This window comes from Pollachius pollachius (assembly GCF_949987615.1).
Source record: "Pollachius pollachius genome assembly, chromosome: 18".
NCBI classification, from domain to species: Eukaryota; Metazoa; Chordata; class Actinopteri; order Gadiformes; family Gadidae; genus Pollachius; species Pollachius pollachius.
Window position 1 is genome coordinate 18196443 of NC_136951.1, and position 14564 is coordinate 18211006.

At 47.6% G+C, this 14564-nt stretch overlaps 1 protein-coding gene across 1 annotated transcript in view; it reads left to right on the forward strand.

The window, feature by feature from the left end:
- Positions 1-11497, forward strand: part of dock4b (dedicator of cytokinesis 4b) — a gene marked incomplete at its 5' end in the record, with an annotated part of 122481 nt that extends 110984 nt beyond the window's left edge. Inside the window, 5 exon segments of the mRNA XM_079755965.1 lie at positions 1-102; positions 806-878; positions 4473-4538; positions 5684-5745; positions 8632-11497. The exon segment at positions 1-102 is cut by the window's left edge and continues 8 nt beyond it. Coding sequence (XP_079612091.1) covers positions 1-102; positions 806-878; positions 4473-4538; positions 5684-5745; positions 8632-9144 — 816 coding nt within the window. The 3' untranslated portion in view covers positions 9145-11497.
- Positions 11498-14564: the final 3067 nt, after the last annotated feature.

Sequence of the window (14564 nt, forward strand, 5' to 3'; positions counted from 1 at the left end):
CAGATGGCCGACAAACACAAGCACTGCCGGGACAACGCGTGTCTCTCTCCGCGGGACCGTCCCGTCAGCGCAGTGTTCCCCAACCCCCTGGACCCCGCACAGGTACACGCACACACACACACACACACACACACACACACACACACGCACACGCACACGCACACACATATACGCACATGGGCAAACCCACACAAAAGCATCCACACACGAGCGCATATACACGGCCACAATCATACACATCCATGCACAAACACACACTCGTGCGTGCACACAAACAGACTCGCTCCTACGCACATGTACGCACACACATTCACTCACTCACTCACGCCCTCACTCACTCACTCGTTCACTCACACACACACAAACACACACACCGGTGCTCGTGCAATTTCTCCTGCTGCCTTTAATGCTTCAAAGGAAAAGCGATCAGTCGATGAAAACACAATTCTGCCGCAGTGGTCACACATAGGGGACACACACAAAGACACACACACGTCACAACAAAGATACACACGCACACACTGAGACCCTCGCAATAATAAGCATTCTATGACAGCAACGCTAGCCCACTATACTTATAAACAGTACTTATTTCCTGCGTGTGTTCCCACTATATACTTTACCCGTCAAACCACAACAGAAAGTGTCATGTTACTATTCATGCTGCTCTCTATGCCTCAGTCTCCCTTGACAAAAGAGAATATCGATTCAATCGTGATGAACACGGCTGAATAATTCAAAACATGAAACAACATCGATGTGTCTGTTTCGCCGCACTTTAAACTACACGTATTTCTGCACACAGAGAGCTTCCTCGCACCAGATAGGAGACAGCACTCTTCCCAGGAGTGACCCCAACCTTTCAGCCCCCGATAAAGGTAAGAACATCCTTATCTCCTCACACCCCTTCCTGGCACCACAGTACGTGTCCCTCCAGATTTAGACTTAGCCCTCAGCTGGTGTTGAACATAGTCTACAGAACCTGTTCTTGGCAAGGCCAGACGGTGTCAAGACGGTTCAGGCGAAACGTACCGGAGGCCTCTATCCCCATCTGTGTCTGACTCTGCAGCCCCACCTGTGGAACATCTTGGGCAACACGCCCTCACCCCTCCCTACCTGAATGGCACATATCTGAATTCACTGAAAGACGCTTCGAATTAAAGCATCTGCTACATGGTAAATGGACTGCATTTATAGAGTGCTTTTCGCACCAGTGACCACTGGTTAGAGGGTTAGGTGACCAAGAGCTTAACAATATTGCCTAACATTCACCCATTCATGCACACATTCACAACCATGTTAACCACGCGAGGCGACAGCCAGCTCGTCGGGAGCAGTTAGGCGCTTCGACACTCCGCCCTAAAGGGCATGCCGCCCTAAAGAACTTGATGGTAAAATGACCAAGTGACGCAAATGTCCCTTCGCTGTCGCTGATGGAAAGGAAGAATCCCTTCGGCGGTATTTGCAGATGTTGCATTGTAACACGGCGAGATATCCCCGCCCACCCCATATGAATAATTACCCCCGACTCTGCATAATCAGTGCAGAGGAGGAAAGAAATGAAAAATGGATGGGATACAGTGCTGGGACGAGAAGGAGGGAGCCAAGGGTAGACTGGGTCTGGGGAGGAGGAGTACCCTGGAGGCACAGCGAGCGGTGCTCCACGGCATTACTCATCGCTCCTGTACCCCGCCGTCTCCAGGGCTCCCCCCCCCGCGCACTCCTGTGTGGGCCCGCGGGAACAGAGCCTGCACCCGGGCACTGAGACTGTGGGTGGAGGGGGAGGGAGGAGAAGAGGGTGGGAGGAGAGGGGGAAGGAGAGAGGGACAAGGGGAGGGGGAAGGAGAGTGGGACGGAGGAGGAGATGGAGAGGAAGAGGGGGAGAAGGGGAGGAAGGAGGGAATGAAGAGGGGCAGAGGGAAGGAGGGAGGTGGAGATGAAGGAGAGTGAGGAGTAAGGGGGTTGGGGGAAGGGAGGAAGAGAGGGTAAAAGAGGGGGAGGGTGGAGATGAGGTGGAGGAGGTCGGGAAGGAGGGGGGCTACAGGTAGCATGCCGTTTCTGTAAGGGAACCTAATGTCTCCTATGTGCGTGTGTATATTCGCACACATGCACGCACACATGTCTTCCTTTAATTCTAGCTTTATATATCCAGGGAGGAACGCTGAGACACAAAACCTCAGAGGTCATTGCATACGGGTCATTGCATACAAAAAACAAAAGGACAACATAACAAAAGTCATCAAACAAAACGCAAAAGGGTACGTCACCCTCATAAAAAGTGCACCGAGCAAATGAGACCCATGTGTGGGATTTAAGGATAGGCGCAGGTGTAGCGTAGCGGTTAGGGTCATTTCACTCCCAGAGAGCTTCATGTCAAACCCCAATGTCCAAAGTACAAACTGTAGGTTTCAGCTCCAAGCCCCCTCACCCCAATCCTCTCTCTAATGCCTCGAAACTGAATTCACTCTAGAGTCGCTTCGGTTAAGAGTGAAAGTGAAAGCTAAAAGACTACAAGGTAAATCGTAAAAGCTAATAAAGGCTGTGCCGCAAGACACCTTCGGTTTGTCACTAGCTGTCTCTTTATCTTTTAATTCATCAGTTTGTCCTTTCATCGCTTCGATCGCTCGTTGCACACGCGTGCACGCGTCCACAAGCATGAACCCGGCGTTTTATTATCACGCAGGCAAGAAAAAGCAGCAGGCCGCATTCCTGCTGTCCTGACGGACGGCTGTGGCATTTATAGGTACGGATGCACATCTATTAGCTTCCCTCTCTATCGCTCTGCCTTCAAGTTGTGGTTTCGTCTTGACGAGCTGCATATATTAACGTGTGCACTAAAAATAGAATATGTATACAGGCGTAAAGGAAAAAACCCGGACACTTAAAAGGGAAAAATATGAGGGGAAATCTGTCGGCCATCTCTAAATGTCAGCCTCAGCTCGCCTGAGGAGTTTAGCCACTTCTGGTGGTAGAGTGTCCCAATTTCTACCAACACATTAAGCAAGGGGAGGAAGAAGTAGAGGAGGTTGTGTTCTGCAGGTTCGCAAGAGAGCACCTCTTCCAGCACATCTCACGGTATTCAATTATGGAAGTGGATGTTTACGAAGCAACTCCGTAGAGTAAATGCTGCTAGGCGGTTTCCTTATTTGTATATATTCTTTTCTGTTTTTTTCCCGTGGTAATTCACGCCAACACACATGCTTGTGTGTGGTATTATGGTGAGACCTTAGCAGATCCCCTGTCTTGGCTCTTTTTACCCCCCCCCCCCCCGCCCCCCATCTCTCTATCAGACTTTACCCATAGCTTATACAGTAAACAGAAAGAAAAAAAGGAATCAACACCTAAAATTCCAGCCCCTTTTATCTCAGTCTCCTTACATCTCATACAAACTGCCAACGAAGACGAAGCAGGTCGATATATTCTTCACAACGAGCCTGCTTAAGCTGAGTTTAAAAGCGCAGCACATTCTTTTTTTCTCTCCCCTCTGTTAACTTCTAATTGTTGGCTCCGGGGTCCCGCAAAAAAAATAAATAAACCAAAACAAATGGGTTATCATCGCACTGCAGCCCCAACAGCCTGCCTTTTATAAAGCCCTCTTTAAGGATAACCCGGCACTGCTGCAACCCAGAGAGCCTGAGCATAAACACACCTCTCATTCCACCACTTACACACACAGGACCCGTCCTATCAATGGCAACGTTGAAATCACATATTTGTTTTGTGAGATTTGTTCAGGTGCCTTGCCCATGAGCCCATTCCCTTAAAACACTTACCTTTAGGCAGACAATATCATTCAAAGTAACTTACAGTGAATTCAGATGCGGGTCATTGAGAAGAAGCAGTATCTTGGATACTGGATGCCTACAGGTAGACCGGGGAATCGAACCCGGGGGGGAAGGCCAAGAGATCGATCCGGCAGCCTTCTAATCCGAAATCAGAGACACATTCATGTAAATGTCACGTAGATTGCAATGTGTAACAACATGGCCGCCGCACTAGTCAGAAATCACCGGTCTTGGATGCATTCAAACCCTGACCGCCCCGAATGGGATCGAACGTTGACGTCGGTATGCAAATATATAACCTATACAACCTATAGACATACCGGCACCATGTTAATGTTTCCCTACATCGGTAACAATTAGGTTTCATCACCTCTTCTTCCCTTTCCTCCGCAGCCCAAATTGATTTAGAGCAGGTGTGCTGAGTTGTAGCTGGTTGGCTTTTATTCCTCAGACACTTAGCACCTGAAATAAGTTTGAACAAAAGTGATGGCTGCAGTAAATCTTTACATAGTGCGGATTAATAATGTATTAAATACATCTCGGCGTTCGCACGCATCATCGTGTCCTCGAACGCCGCCAAACTACGATGCAACGTCTGTGTGTTCCACTCAGTGTGTGTCTGTGTGTGTGTGTGTTGGTTTGCCATTCCTGTCTTGTGTAACCATAATGTTGATCTGTGATGTCTAGATAAGGTCAAAGAGGGCATGCATCCTTTCCAATGCCCCCCCGTCCCTCCTAGAGGCTTACTGACAGGTAATCCGACCAATCAGAATTGAATCTTACCACTGCTGTGGTAAACTAACATTGCGCCGACTTCTGACTTTTACCAGCTAGCGCTCTCTCTCTCTCTCTCTCTCTCTCTCTCTCTCTCTCTCTCTCTCTCTCTCTCTCTCTCTCTCTCTCTCTCCCTCTCGCCCTCACCCCTTCTCTCTCTCTCTCTCTCCCTCTCTCTCTCTCTCTCTCTCCCTCTCTCTCCCTCTCTCCCCTCTCCACCTCTCTCCCTCGCCCCTTCTCTCTCTTTCCCCCTCTCTCTCCTCTTCTCTCTCTCTCTTCTCTCTCTCTCTCCTCTTCTCTCTGTCACCCTCTCTCTCTCTCTCCTCTTCTCTCTGTCACCCTCTCTCTCTCTTCTCTCTAACTCTCTCTCTCTTCTCTCTCTCTCTCTTTCTCTCTCTCCCTCTCTCCCTCTCTCTCTCGCTCCCCCTCTCTCCCTCGCCCCTAGCTGCATTGCGCTGTTCATTCTTCGCCGACGCTCCACAGTTGACTCACTCCCTCTGCTCTTTGCCATGCCTCCTCCACCTCGCCCGGCACCACAGCAGCGGCAGTGGGCCGAGGCTGGGGCCGCTGTTTGGCCCCTGAGTCGTTCACACGGAGCAGAAGCCAGCTGTGTGTGGGCCGGGCGCATTAGGCAGCTTAAAGGACTTGTTGCAGCATATGGGCTGTGACTTGACTCATGAGGGCTCCAAGCACACTGGCCTTCTCACCTCCCTGAGTTCTGTGTGTCGTTTGTTGTGCAGGGTGTGTGTGTGTGTGTGTGTGTGTGTGTGTGTGTGTGTGTGTGTGTGCGCGCGTGTGCATGTGCTCATTTGTGACTAGTGACTCATGCTGAAAGTTCATCCTGCTGCTAAAAACGTTTTTCTTGCTCTGAATTTATATTTTTTCTCTCTCTCTCTCTCTCTCTCTCTCCCGCTCCTCCCTCCCTCTCCTCCCTCCCTCAATCACCTCCCTCCCTCCCTCCACTGCGTCCCTCTCCTCCCTCCCTCAATCACCTGCCTCCCTCCCTTCTTGTCCTTCCTGTCCCTCCCTCCCTCCCTCCCTTCCCTCTCTGTCAAACCTCCCCCTCCCTCCCTTTCTCCCCTCTCTCCCATACCCAAACCCCCTCCGTCCCTGGCTGTCACCAGGCTCCTCTGTGAAGAACATGAGGTCACAGTCGCCCGTCCTCACGTCCAGATCCCCGCAGAAGGTGGGTCCTCTCCCATCAATCAACCTGTCTGTCTCTCTATCTGTCTGCGTGTCCGTCTGTCTGTCTGCTCAGCGGCACACCGGTGGCATGTTTAGAGAGGAGCTGTCTTGAAGTGTCAGAGGAAGGTATTTGTGCTTTTTCGGTTCCTTTCTGTTTTTCTTTTTCTTTCTTTCCTTTTTTTCCAGTTCTCAACTTCTTTTTCCGTGTTCTTTTCAATTGTTCGGTTACTTTCACTTATTTTCCTTTCTTTCAATCTTTTCTTTACGTACGTCCTTCAGTCCTGTCTTACTTTAATTATCTTGATCTTTGTCTCTTTCATTTTTTTCTTGATTTCATTTTTTCTTTCTTTCTTTTCATTTTTTCTTTCTTTGATTTCCTCCTGTCCTCCCTGTCTGTCTCCTGGGTTCAGACAGGTGGAATGAACAGAGTGGCCCCCGGCCCTGTCTCTGGAAACCCTGACGAGCCGCGCAGCTCCTGTCCGTAGCGCTCGTTATCGCCTCCAAAACATTTCGTTCTGACAACCGAGTGCTTTCTCTGGCATTCATCTCGAAATAAATAATGAAAGAATAAGACAAACTGTAGGAGGAACAAACGCTGGAAAGAGGGAAAGAGAAGCAGGGTAGAGAAGTGATGAATGGACAAAGGAATGAAGAAAGAAAGACGAAAAACGAAAGACTTGCTAACATGAGCGGGGGACTGATGGTTTGCCGAGCACTGTCAATCAAACATGTTTGTGTGTGCTTGTGCGTGTACGAGCACAGGTGTGTGTGTGTGTGTGTGTGTGTGTGTGTGTGTGTGTGTGCGCGAGCCAGACAGACCGAGAGCATATTCTTTTGGCCAATAGTAGGCGCCTGAAGAGACACACGGAGCGATCCATCACAGAACAGCCAGGGACAACTCCTCTATAAAGCTCCCAGCGGACTCAGTCACCTGACACGCACGCACGCACGCACACACACGCACACACACACACACACACACACACACACACACACACACACACACACACACACACACACACACACACACTCATGCACGCACACACTTTGACACTGACACACAAACACACACACACCGAGAAGGCCTTCATACGAGCTACATCTCTGCGAAGATAAAACGCTCGCTGAAGACGTTTAGTAGCCGTTGAGTTCTCTGTGACAGGCGGGGTTAAAGGGTTGGGATTGGTCGGACGGCGTCGCGTCGTAAACCGCCCGCTCTGAGACTCAGCTCATGTGCACCGCTGAGATTATGAATTCATGTTCGGAGGGTGGGGAGAACTGAATATGGTAAAGAGTGCGAAAAGATACGGTTGAAAATCAGTTTTTCGTTCAAGCGAGTGCATGTTTGGTCGGAACTCGGATTCGGTGTGTAATTGTGTGTGTGTGCGTGTGTGTGCGTGTGTGTGCGTGCGTGCGTGCGTGCGTGTCAGGTGACTGAGTCCGCAATAGCATCACTAGCACGAACACGCGCATCTCCTGAGCCGTATGCGATATAGAGCTAAAGAGATTGATTGTGCTCTTAACCGAAAGACCAATTATAGGGTGAGCAAATATAATCGTGGTGTAGCATTATCGCTCAGAGGGAAAGAGAGAAAACAACAGCAAACAAACAAAAGGGAACAAGTTGATGACTAATCGAATCTCTCAAGCAGAGGAAGTGTAGCTTATTGTTATTTCTCGCCACCACAACAGCAAACTGTCGAGAGAGGGGGAAAAACCCGACCGTACTCGATGCGCGGGCCCGCCAGGCTGCCTGACTCCTTCCATTACTTGCTGCCTGTTTTATTTTTCTCCTTCCCCGCTAACCGCCGAGTCAGCAGCCGCGCCCGCTCACCGTGACGTAGCTAAACGGTCGCCGGCGGCGATGAACACGACCGGGGCTGGCGCTGCGTTTCGGCGTAAAAAAAAAAAAAAGTTTGACTTCACGCAGATGTGAAAGTTGTTGGAACCTTGTCGAAGATTGAGTCGACAAGGGGGAGGGAGGGGTGAAGGGGGGTCGGGGGAGGGGAGAGGAGAGGGGGGGTTGGTAATTAGGGACGCTAGGAAGGAATACAACGGTGGAAAATGCACAAGCCGCTGTCACTGCTGTCGAGTGGATGCTAATGAATGGAACTCAGATCAGATATGACTGTCTGTGTGTGTGTGTGTGTGTGTGTGTGTGCGTGCGTGTGTGTGTGTGTGTGTTTGTACTGTCTTTCAGGTATTGCTTGTTTTGCTTCCCCTTGTTTATGAATAATTCCCATCTCGATTCATCAAGAGGGGAATTATGCAAAATAAAGTACTAAAACTATACTATTATATATTATACTGTGCTGTACTACAATAGTATTCGAATGTTCTGTACTGTATATATTTACTGACTGTACTTAACGACACAACTTCACTACACAAAAGTACTTTACTACCCAACACTATCATACACTACACTATCGATACTATACTACATTACACTATACCATACTGTACTAAATTAATTATACCGTACATAGGACTGTAATGTTCTGTACTGTACTTTATACTGACATAGCCTAGGACATTTTATATTTATATGCAAAAAAAAAAGAAAAAACTGGATTTACCGATATTGCAGTAATCTATAATCAATCAATAATATACTGTTAAAGACATTGAATGAGAAAAAGCTGCAACAATCAGGGCCGAACTCAACGAAATAAAAAGCCAATGAAGCTGAGTCAACATTGAAACAGGAATTATTTCATGGGCTTCTTCCCAAAGATTAGGCCTTAGAAGGCGTTATATTGAACCAGAAACACCTCCACCAACACAGCCTCCAGGCTCTCCTCCATCCCACTAACCACAGAAGCCCAATCCCCTCCCTCTTTCCCCGTCTGCTACCTGTGTCTCACCGTGGCTCTCCCTCCTCCAGACCGCCCTGCCGCCGTTCACGCCCTCCCCCACCGAGTGCCCGTCGGCGGGGCTGGTCTCCGCCTCGCCCGTCCTCTCCGGCAGCTACAGCAGCGGCATCTCCTCGCTGAGCCGCTGCAGCGTGTCCGACGCCTCGGCCACCGAGTACGGCACCCTGGGCGCCGACCACGGCCCCGCCTCCTCCGCTGCGCTGGCCCTGCCCCTCGGCGTGCCCAACTCCGCCTCCGAGGAGCCGGTGCGGCGGGAGAACAAGACGCCGCCGCCGTACAGCGTGTACGAGCGCAACAACCCTTGCCGCCGTCCCGTGCCGCTGCCGCACAGTCTGTCGGTGCCGCCGGCCGCCTCGTCTTCGTCGTGCTCCTCGCCTTCGTCGCAGGCGGACCCCCCGGCGCTGCCGCCGAAGCCCCACCAGCTGCGCACCGGCAGCATGAAGCTGGACTCTTCGGCGTCGCTGCCCTCCGACCCGCGCGTGACCCGACCCCGCCCGCTGCCCCGCAAGGTGTCCCAGCTATAGGTGCTGATTCCTGGGTGGAAAAACACGGTGGCGGTGGTGGTAAAGGCGGTGGGAAAGATGTAGACACCAAATGAAAAATGAGGAGGAAAACACACAAAAAAAAAACACTGGCGCGTTTTGCACTTTTGTACCTGGGCACTCTGTTGTTGTTTCTTTTCTTTTTCTGAAACTCTTTTGGTTTAGCAGTCCTGACCCGTAATAGACCATTTCAAGAAGACGCACAGATTGACCGGCAGGAGAGAGACGGAGAGAGAGAGTGTGAGCGAAAGAGACAGAGACAGAGAGAGAGACAGAGAGAGAGCAGGGGGGAGGATGTTAAACTGTGGCACTTTCCGTCTCTTTTTCTGTCTGTGCAAGACACACAAAGACAAGGGCATCGCATACACGTCGTCATTCCGTACTTTTAGATTTAGCTCTCTTTGTAGGCACCGAGGTAAACAATGCCCATATCTTCACCGGGGACGTTCAACAAAACCCTTTTTTGATAGATGTAATTATCCGAATATGTGTATATTGGCATACATAACAAGTGTTTTTTGCCTTAAGTATCGGAAACAAAGTCTTTTATCCGTGTCTTGCACGTTTTTAAGTACTCTGTACTTTTGTATACTTGTATTGGCTACACAAGGTGCTAGGTGTGTACGCATTTCAGCTTAGAGTAGAGGAATCGGGTGTGATTTACTGTAGTTGTGTACACACAGGCGGGCAAAACGCACACTTCAAGGAAATGCATTCGCTGATGTGTTTGGGTTGAAGAGGATGAAGGAATCACCTCACCCCCGACCTACAAATTGATATTGATGATATTGTTTGAAATACGCCCCCACAAATACATTCATCTTAAGATGGCGGCAGACCAAGGTTATGATGATGAACTACAAAATGTATGTCTTAATATGGCAGATTAGGCCACTCTAAGAACATGCTGCTGTGTGCATTGCACAGCGAGATAACATAACATTGTGGTTTGACTGCCTCGAAACGTACTAACTAGCGATGCTGAATAGAAAGAATTGTAAAGTAGTAACACAGTAAATAGATTTGAATAGACAATAGTACAGAATGTACAATTTACGTGTGCATTATGTACAGTTACAATAAGTAAATTTACAATGTGTACAATGTACATGTACAATATACCATTATCTGGCTGCAACCCAGTTACTTGGCTGGTATTGTATTCTCTATAAAACACATATATTGAAACTCAATTTTACTTGCAGTGCATTTGGAAGAGCATTTTATTTGATCAATTCTAATCGTAAATCAAACCATTCTAGAAGTGTTATATTTATTTAAACAAATCCCGACCCCAAAGTGCTTGCCATTTATTTTCAATCGTGAACGCTGATGATAAACGCACTTCGTAAATTAGCACGTCCGATATTATTGGTTAATTTGGACGTCGATTGTCACGGCTTTAAAAGAGTACGCACACCGTCCCCTGCATGAGTTGTAGATTCACACAATGAGAGATCTGTAGAGGGTTTGCCAAGTATTGTGCCAAAGTATATTGTTCAGTATGCTGTAAAAAACAATGAAACTATAGCTGAAATCGAGGTAGAGGTGTAGGCTAAGCAAGCGTGACAGAATTAAAAACGTTTTTCGTTCAATATGACTGCACCACAATATTAAGTCAAGTCTTCTAATCAGAGACGACTTTAGACGAGCACAATTTAATTTTTCTATTAATTGTTAGTACATTTCTACTAATAGAGTCACTGAGGGGGTTTTGACACGGCAGTAATTATGAGAGAAACATAATTTAATCTCAAACTGCCATTTGCTGTCCAAAATGACGACTGGATGCCAGGACTTTGGTGGCGGCAAACTTTGTCAAACCAACCGTTGTATAGAGGAATATTTGTACAGAGGACATCAAATGTTTCTGTTTATTTTCAAGATGGATGTCGATTTAGTGGGGTGAAAATGGTCACCCCAGTCGGATCACCCGAGGGTGATGTGAAGGTAAATTATGTTTTGAGGGGAGGTACTGACACTTTTTTTAAAACTCTGGTATTGCTTGTATGTTCCACTTGTTGATGAATAATTCCCCCTTCTTGATTTCTTGTGAATTTTTGTTATTAAATATTCACATTAATCAGTACATGAGAAATTGTAAATTATACGATGAGATTGTTGTAAGTATGCCAAATATAGTACTTTTGTGTATTACTATTACTGTAAATAATGTGTTTTTAACAAAAATGTAGCTATAACAATTTACAGCTTTGAATGTTGGAAAAGCAAATTATTATTATTATTATAAATGTTTCAAATTTTATGTTTTTGTGAGCGTAGAAAAAAATGAAGGTCATGCATTCCGACACCTAATCCATTTACCAGTTCAATAAACTGCCCATGTAATAAAACAAGCTTGATCAATAGATTGATCTCAGTAGTTATCTGATTTATCTTAAATGCTAACTGTATGGAGTGACAGAATGGACTGGCGTTGCTGGGGCCAATTTACAAATGCAAATTAGTCTGGAACCTGTCAATATCATCTTCGATTTCCAAGTGGTCTTATTAACCGCCTCGGACCACAATGCCTCTGGATGCCATGTGACAGACCGACCAATCAGAGTAACGAGCGGCAGCCATCTTGATTGTTTATGAAAAAAACTCCCATAGGACGCACTTCTGCGAGTCGTCGCATTCTCGCCCTATATTAAATACCCGGTTGTGATTGGCCCAACCCAGGCCAAGTTCTGCTGGATATCTGTCTATAAGGGGGGGGGGGGGGGGGGGCAGACACTTACGACAGGGGAAATAAAACATGAGCTCGCAAATTTGTCTGGTTCCCAGACTAGCTCAGCCAAAAGGTTCTGGGTTCGATCCCTGATGTCCACCATAAATTCAATAATGACAAAACATGTTTTACTGGAGGTCATTTTGGATACAGTCAAAGGGCCTGCGATAGTTAGAAGTTAATAAAGAGTATGGGGCCCCAAAAGTCCCGTATTGGCCCCAAACCCCGGTGGCCCTCACTGCAGACAAGAACGCAAGACTAGGAGGACTCTATACTTGTATGATGCGTAATAAATGGTATGAGAATCAAACAGAAGTGACACATACAGTGAAGCAGCGTGCTCTATGACTTCGTCCGCCATTGATGAGTCAAATGCTGTGCTTTCGTACGATAACAATATTGTATAGCGATCGCAGCATGATGCATCCACAGGGGAGCTGTGCTGTCTGGCTCTGAAGTTTGCAAATATTTATAGCCTTATTTTAGTGTCTATGTTTGTTCCGCCATTCTGTGCGTAGGAACATATCATGGACCATGGAGAGAGAGAGAGAGAGAGAGATTCTATTTTTTTTAAAAGCCAGGTAAAGCAAAAGGCTGTCTCTGTAGGCGGAAGAATCATTGTGGGGGTTAAGCGAATGACGAATGTAGACTGAATAGCCACTGAACGGCTGAATGCAGTGGTTTGACATTTTACAGTCGCATGCTGATAAGTGTCAACACGACGAATGGCTGCAGGGGATGTAATGGCATGTTAATATTATGAACCCCGCAAAAACACACAAGTATATATATATATATATATATATATATATATATAATATCCGTGGAAGGCGTCCTGCCGAACAGTTTACCCCCCATTATATTGCCACTAAACATCCTCCGCTTTTAGGAATTCACGGGTGATGCTACATAATTACCAGGGGAGAGAGGGAGCGCCAGGTATTAATTTATAGTTGCCCGGGGCGTGTTTTGGAGAACACACAGCCGCGGAGAAGAGCCGGGCGCGCTGCCGTGTTGCGCTGCGGGTGTCCCGCGGGACCGAAGAAAGCTGGAGCAGATCTGTGGGGAGCAGAGAGCGAGACAGAGAGAGAGAGAGAGAGACTCCGTCTTGGGGACGAGAAGTTTCAAAGAGAAAACTTGCGAGAATAGAGGCTCCCTCCTTTCTTTTTTCTCTCCCTTCTGTGGCTCTGTTCTGTTCTCTGCTGCTTTGATGCTGGTGCCGCTCTCTCACCTTGCGCCCCTGAAACGCTGCGGGTTGATTTTAATGGCAGAATGAGTGAAGTAGGCTCTACGGTGGGTTTTTTTCGGACTCGGCACCTTGCCTTGCCTTGCTCGCTGTCCTCCAGAGAAATGGGCCGTTTGCATTCCTGTCTTCAAGGGCAGGACAGGCTGGTTTCAAATGGTTTAAAAGATGGGGGACAAAGGAATATGTTTATATCAGGGACACGTGTTGCTGTGCCGGTGTGCCGTGTCCATCCTTCAACAAGACAATTGTTGGAAAAGGACGGCTGTAATGAGGCTCTTTTCCTGAATATCTTCCGGTGTTTTCTTTGAAATCATGAATAACAACCACACTGCGCTGACAATGTTTCTGAAAATATATTTTCATTCACAGTAATAACTGGTATTTCTATGTGCAGTTAGATACATAGATAGTCTGACTCTATCAGTAGTCTTTCGTGTGGCAGTAGTCATAAATATAGACATGTAAATGTGGCAAGGAAAAGAGAACACATGAATGTCTCCTTTCAACCTTTCCCTGGTTCATGTCCTGTAACACCTTGGTGGGGAAGAGAAGTGTGAGTTTCATAAAAAGTAAATGGCTCGAAGCATCGCTGTAGATAAAAAAGACTCATACCTTTGCTCTTCGGAATTGTATGAATATTCCAGGTAATGAATCCAATCGTTGCGTGATTCAGGTTTAAATCGGCAGTTAATGGGACACTTCTCTGGTGACCAATTATATCACGCTAAGAAGATTCGACCTAGCCTTTTTACTTTTTTTTTACCATGTCTACATTTACTACATTTAAATCGCCCAACGGATTTATCCTGACTCCATTACTATTATCTTTATTCAACTGTGGCGTGCCGAGAAGCTACCGTTTCTCCGGCCCTTTGACTTTCGCCACGTCTACCTCGTCCAGCAAACCCTCTTGGGACGCGCCACGAGTGTCTCTGTGTCTCATCAAGAGGCCTCCTCAGAGGTCAGCTCCGGCCACGGCCCCCTGTTTATTGCACTCTCACACCCAACAAGGGCCCTCCATCCTGGGCCTCTTGAGTCAGACCTGACCTTGGCCATTCTCTGGATCTCGCTCCGTTAAGTGAGAGATTTGTCTCTCTCCCTATCTCTCACTCTCAATCTCTCCTCCTCTCTCCCTTTCTTGCTATTGTCTTTTTCCTCTTTGTAGGGCTTGTGTCAAGTGTTCTCTCTCTCTCTCTCTCTCTCTCTCTCTCTCTCTCTCTCTCCGACCCCCTCACACTCTCTATATCTCCCTCTCGCTCTTGCTCCCGCTCTCTGTCTCTCTCCTCATCTCTCTGTCTCTCTCTCTCTCTCTCTCTCTCTCTCTCTCTCTCTCTCTCTCTCTCTCTCTCTCTCTCTCCGTTCTCGTTCTCTTTGTGGAGTGGGTATCCTCCATCAAGTGGTCTTTTTCTCTCCCCTCTCTCT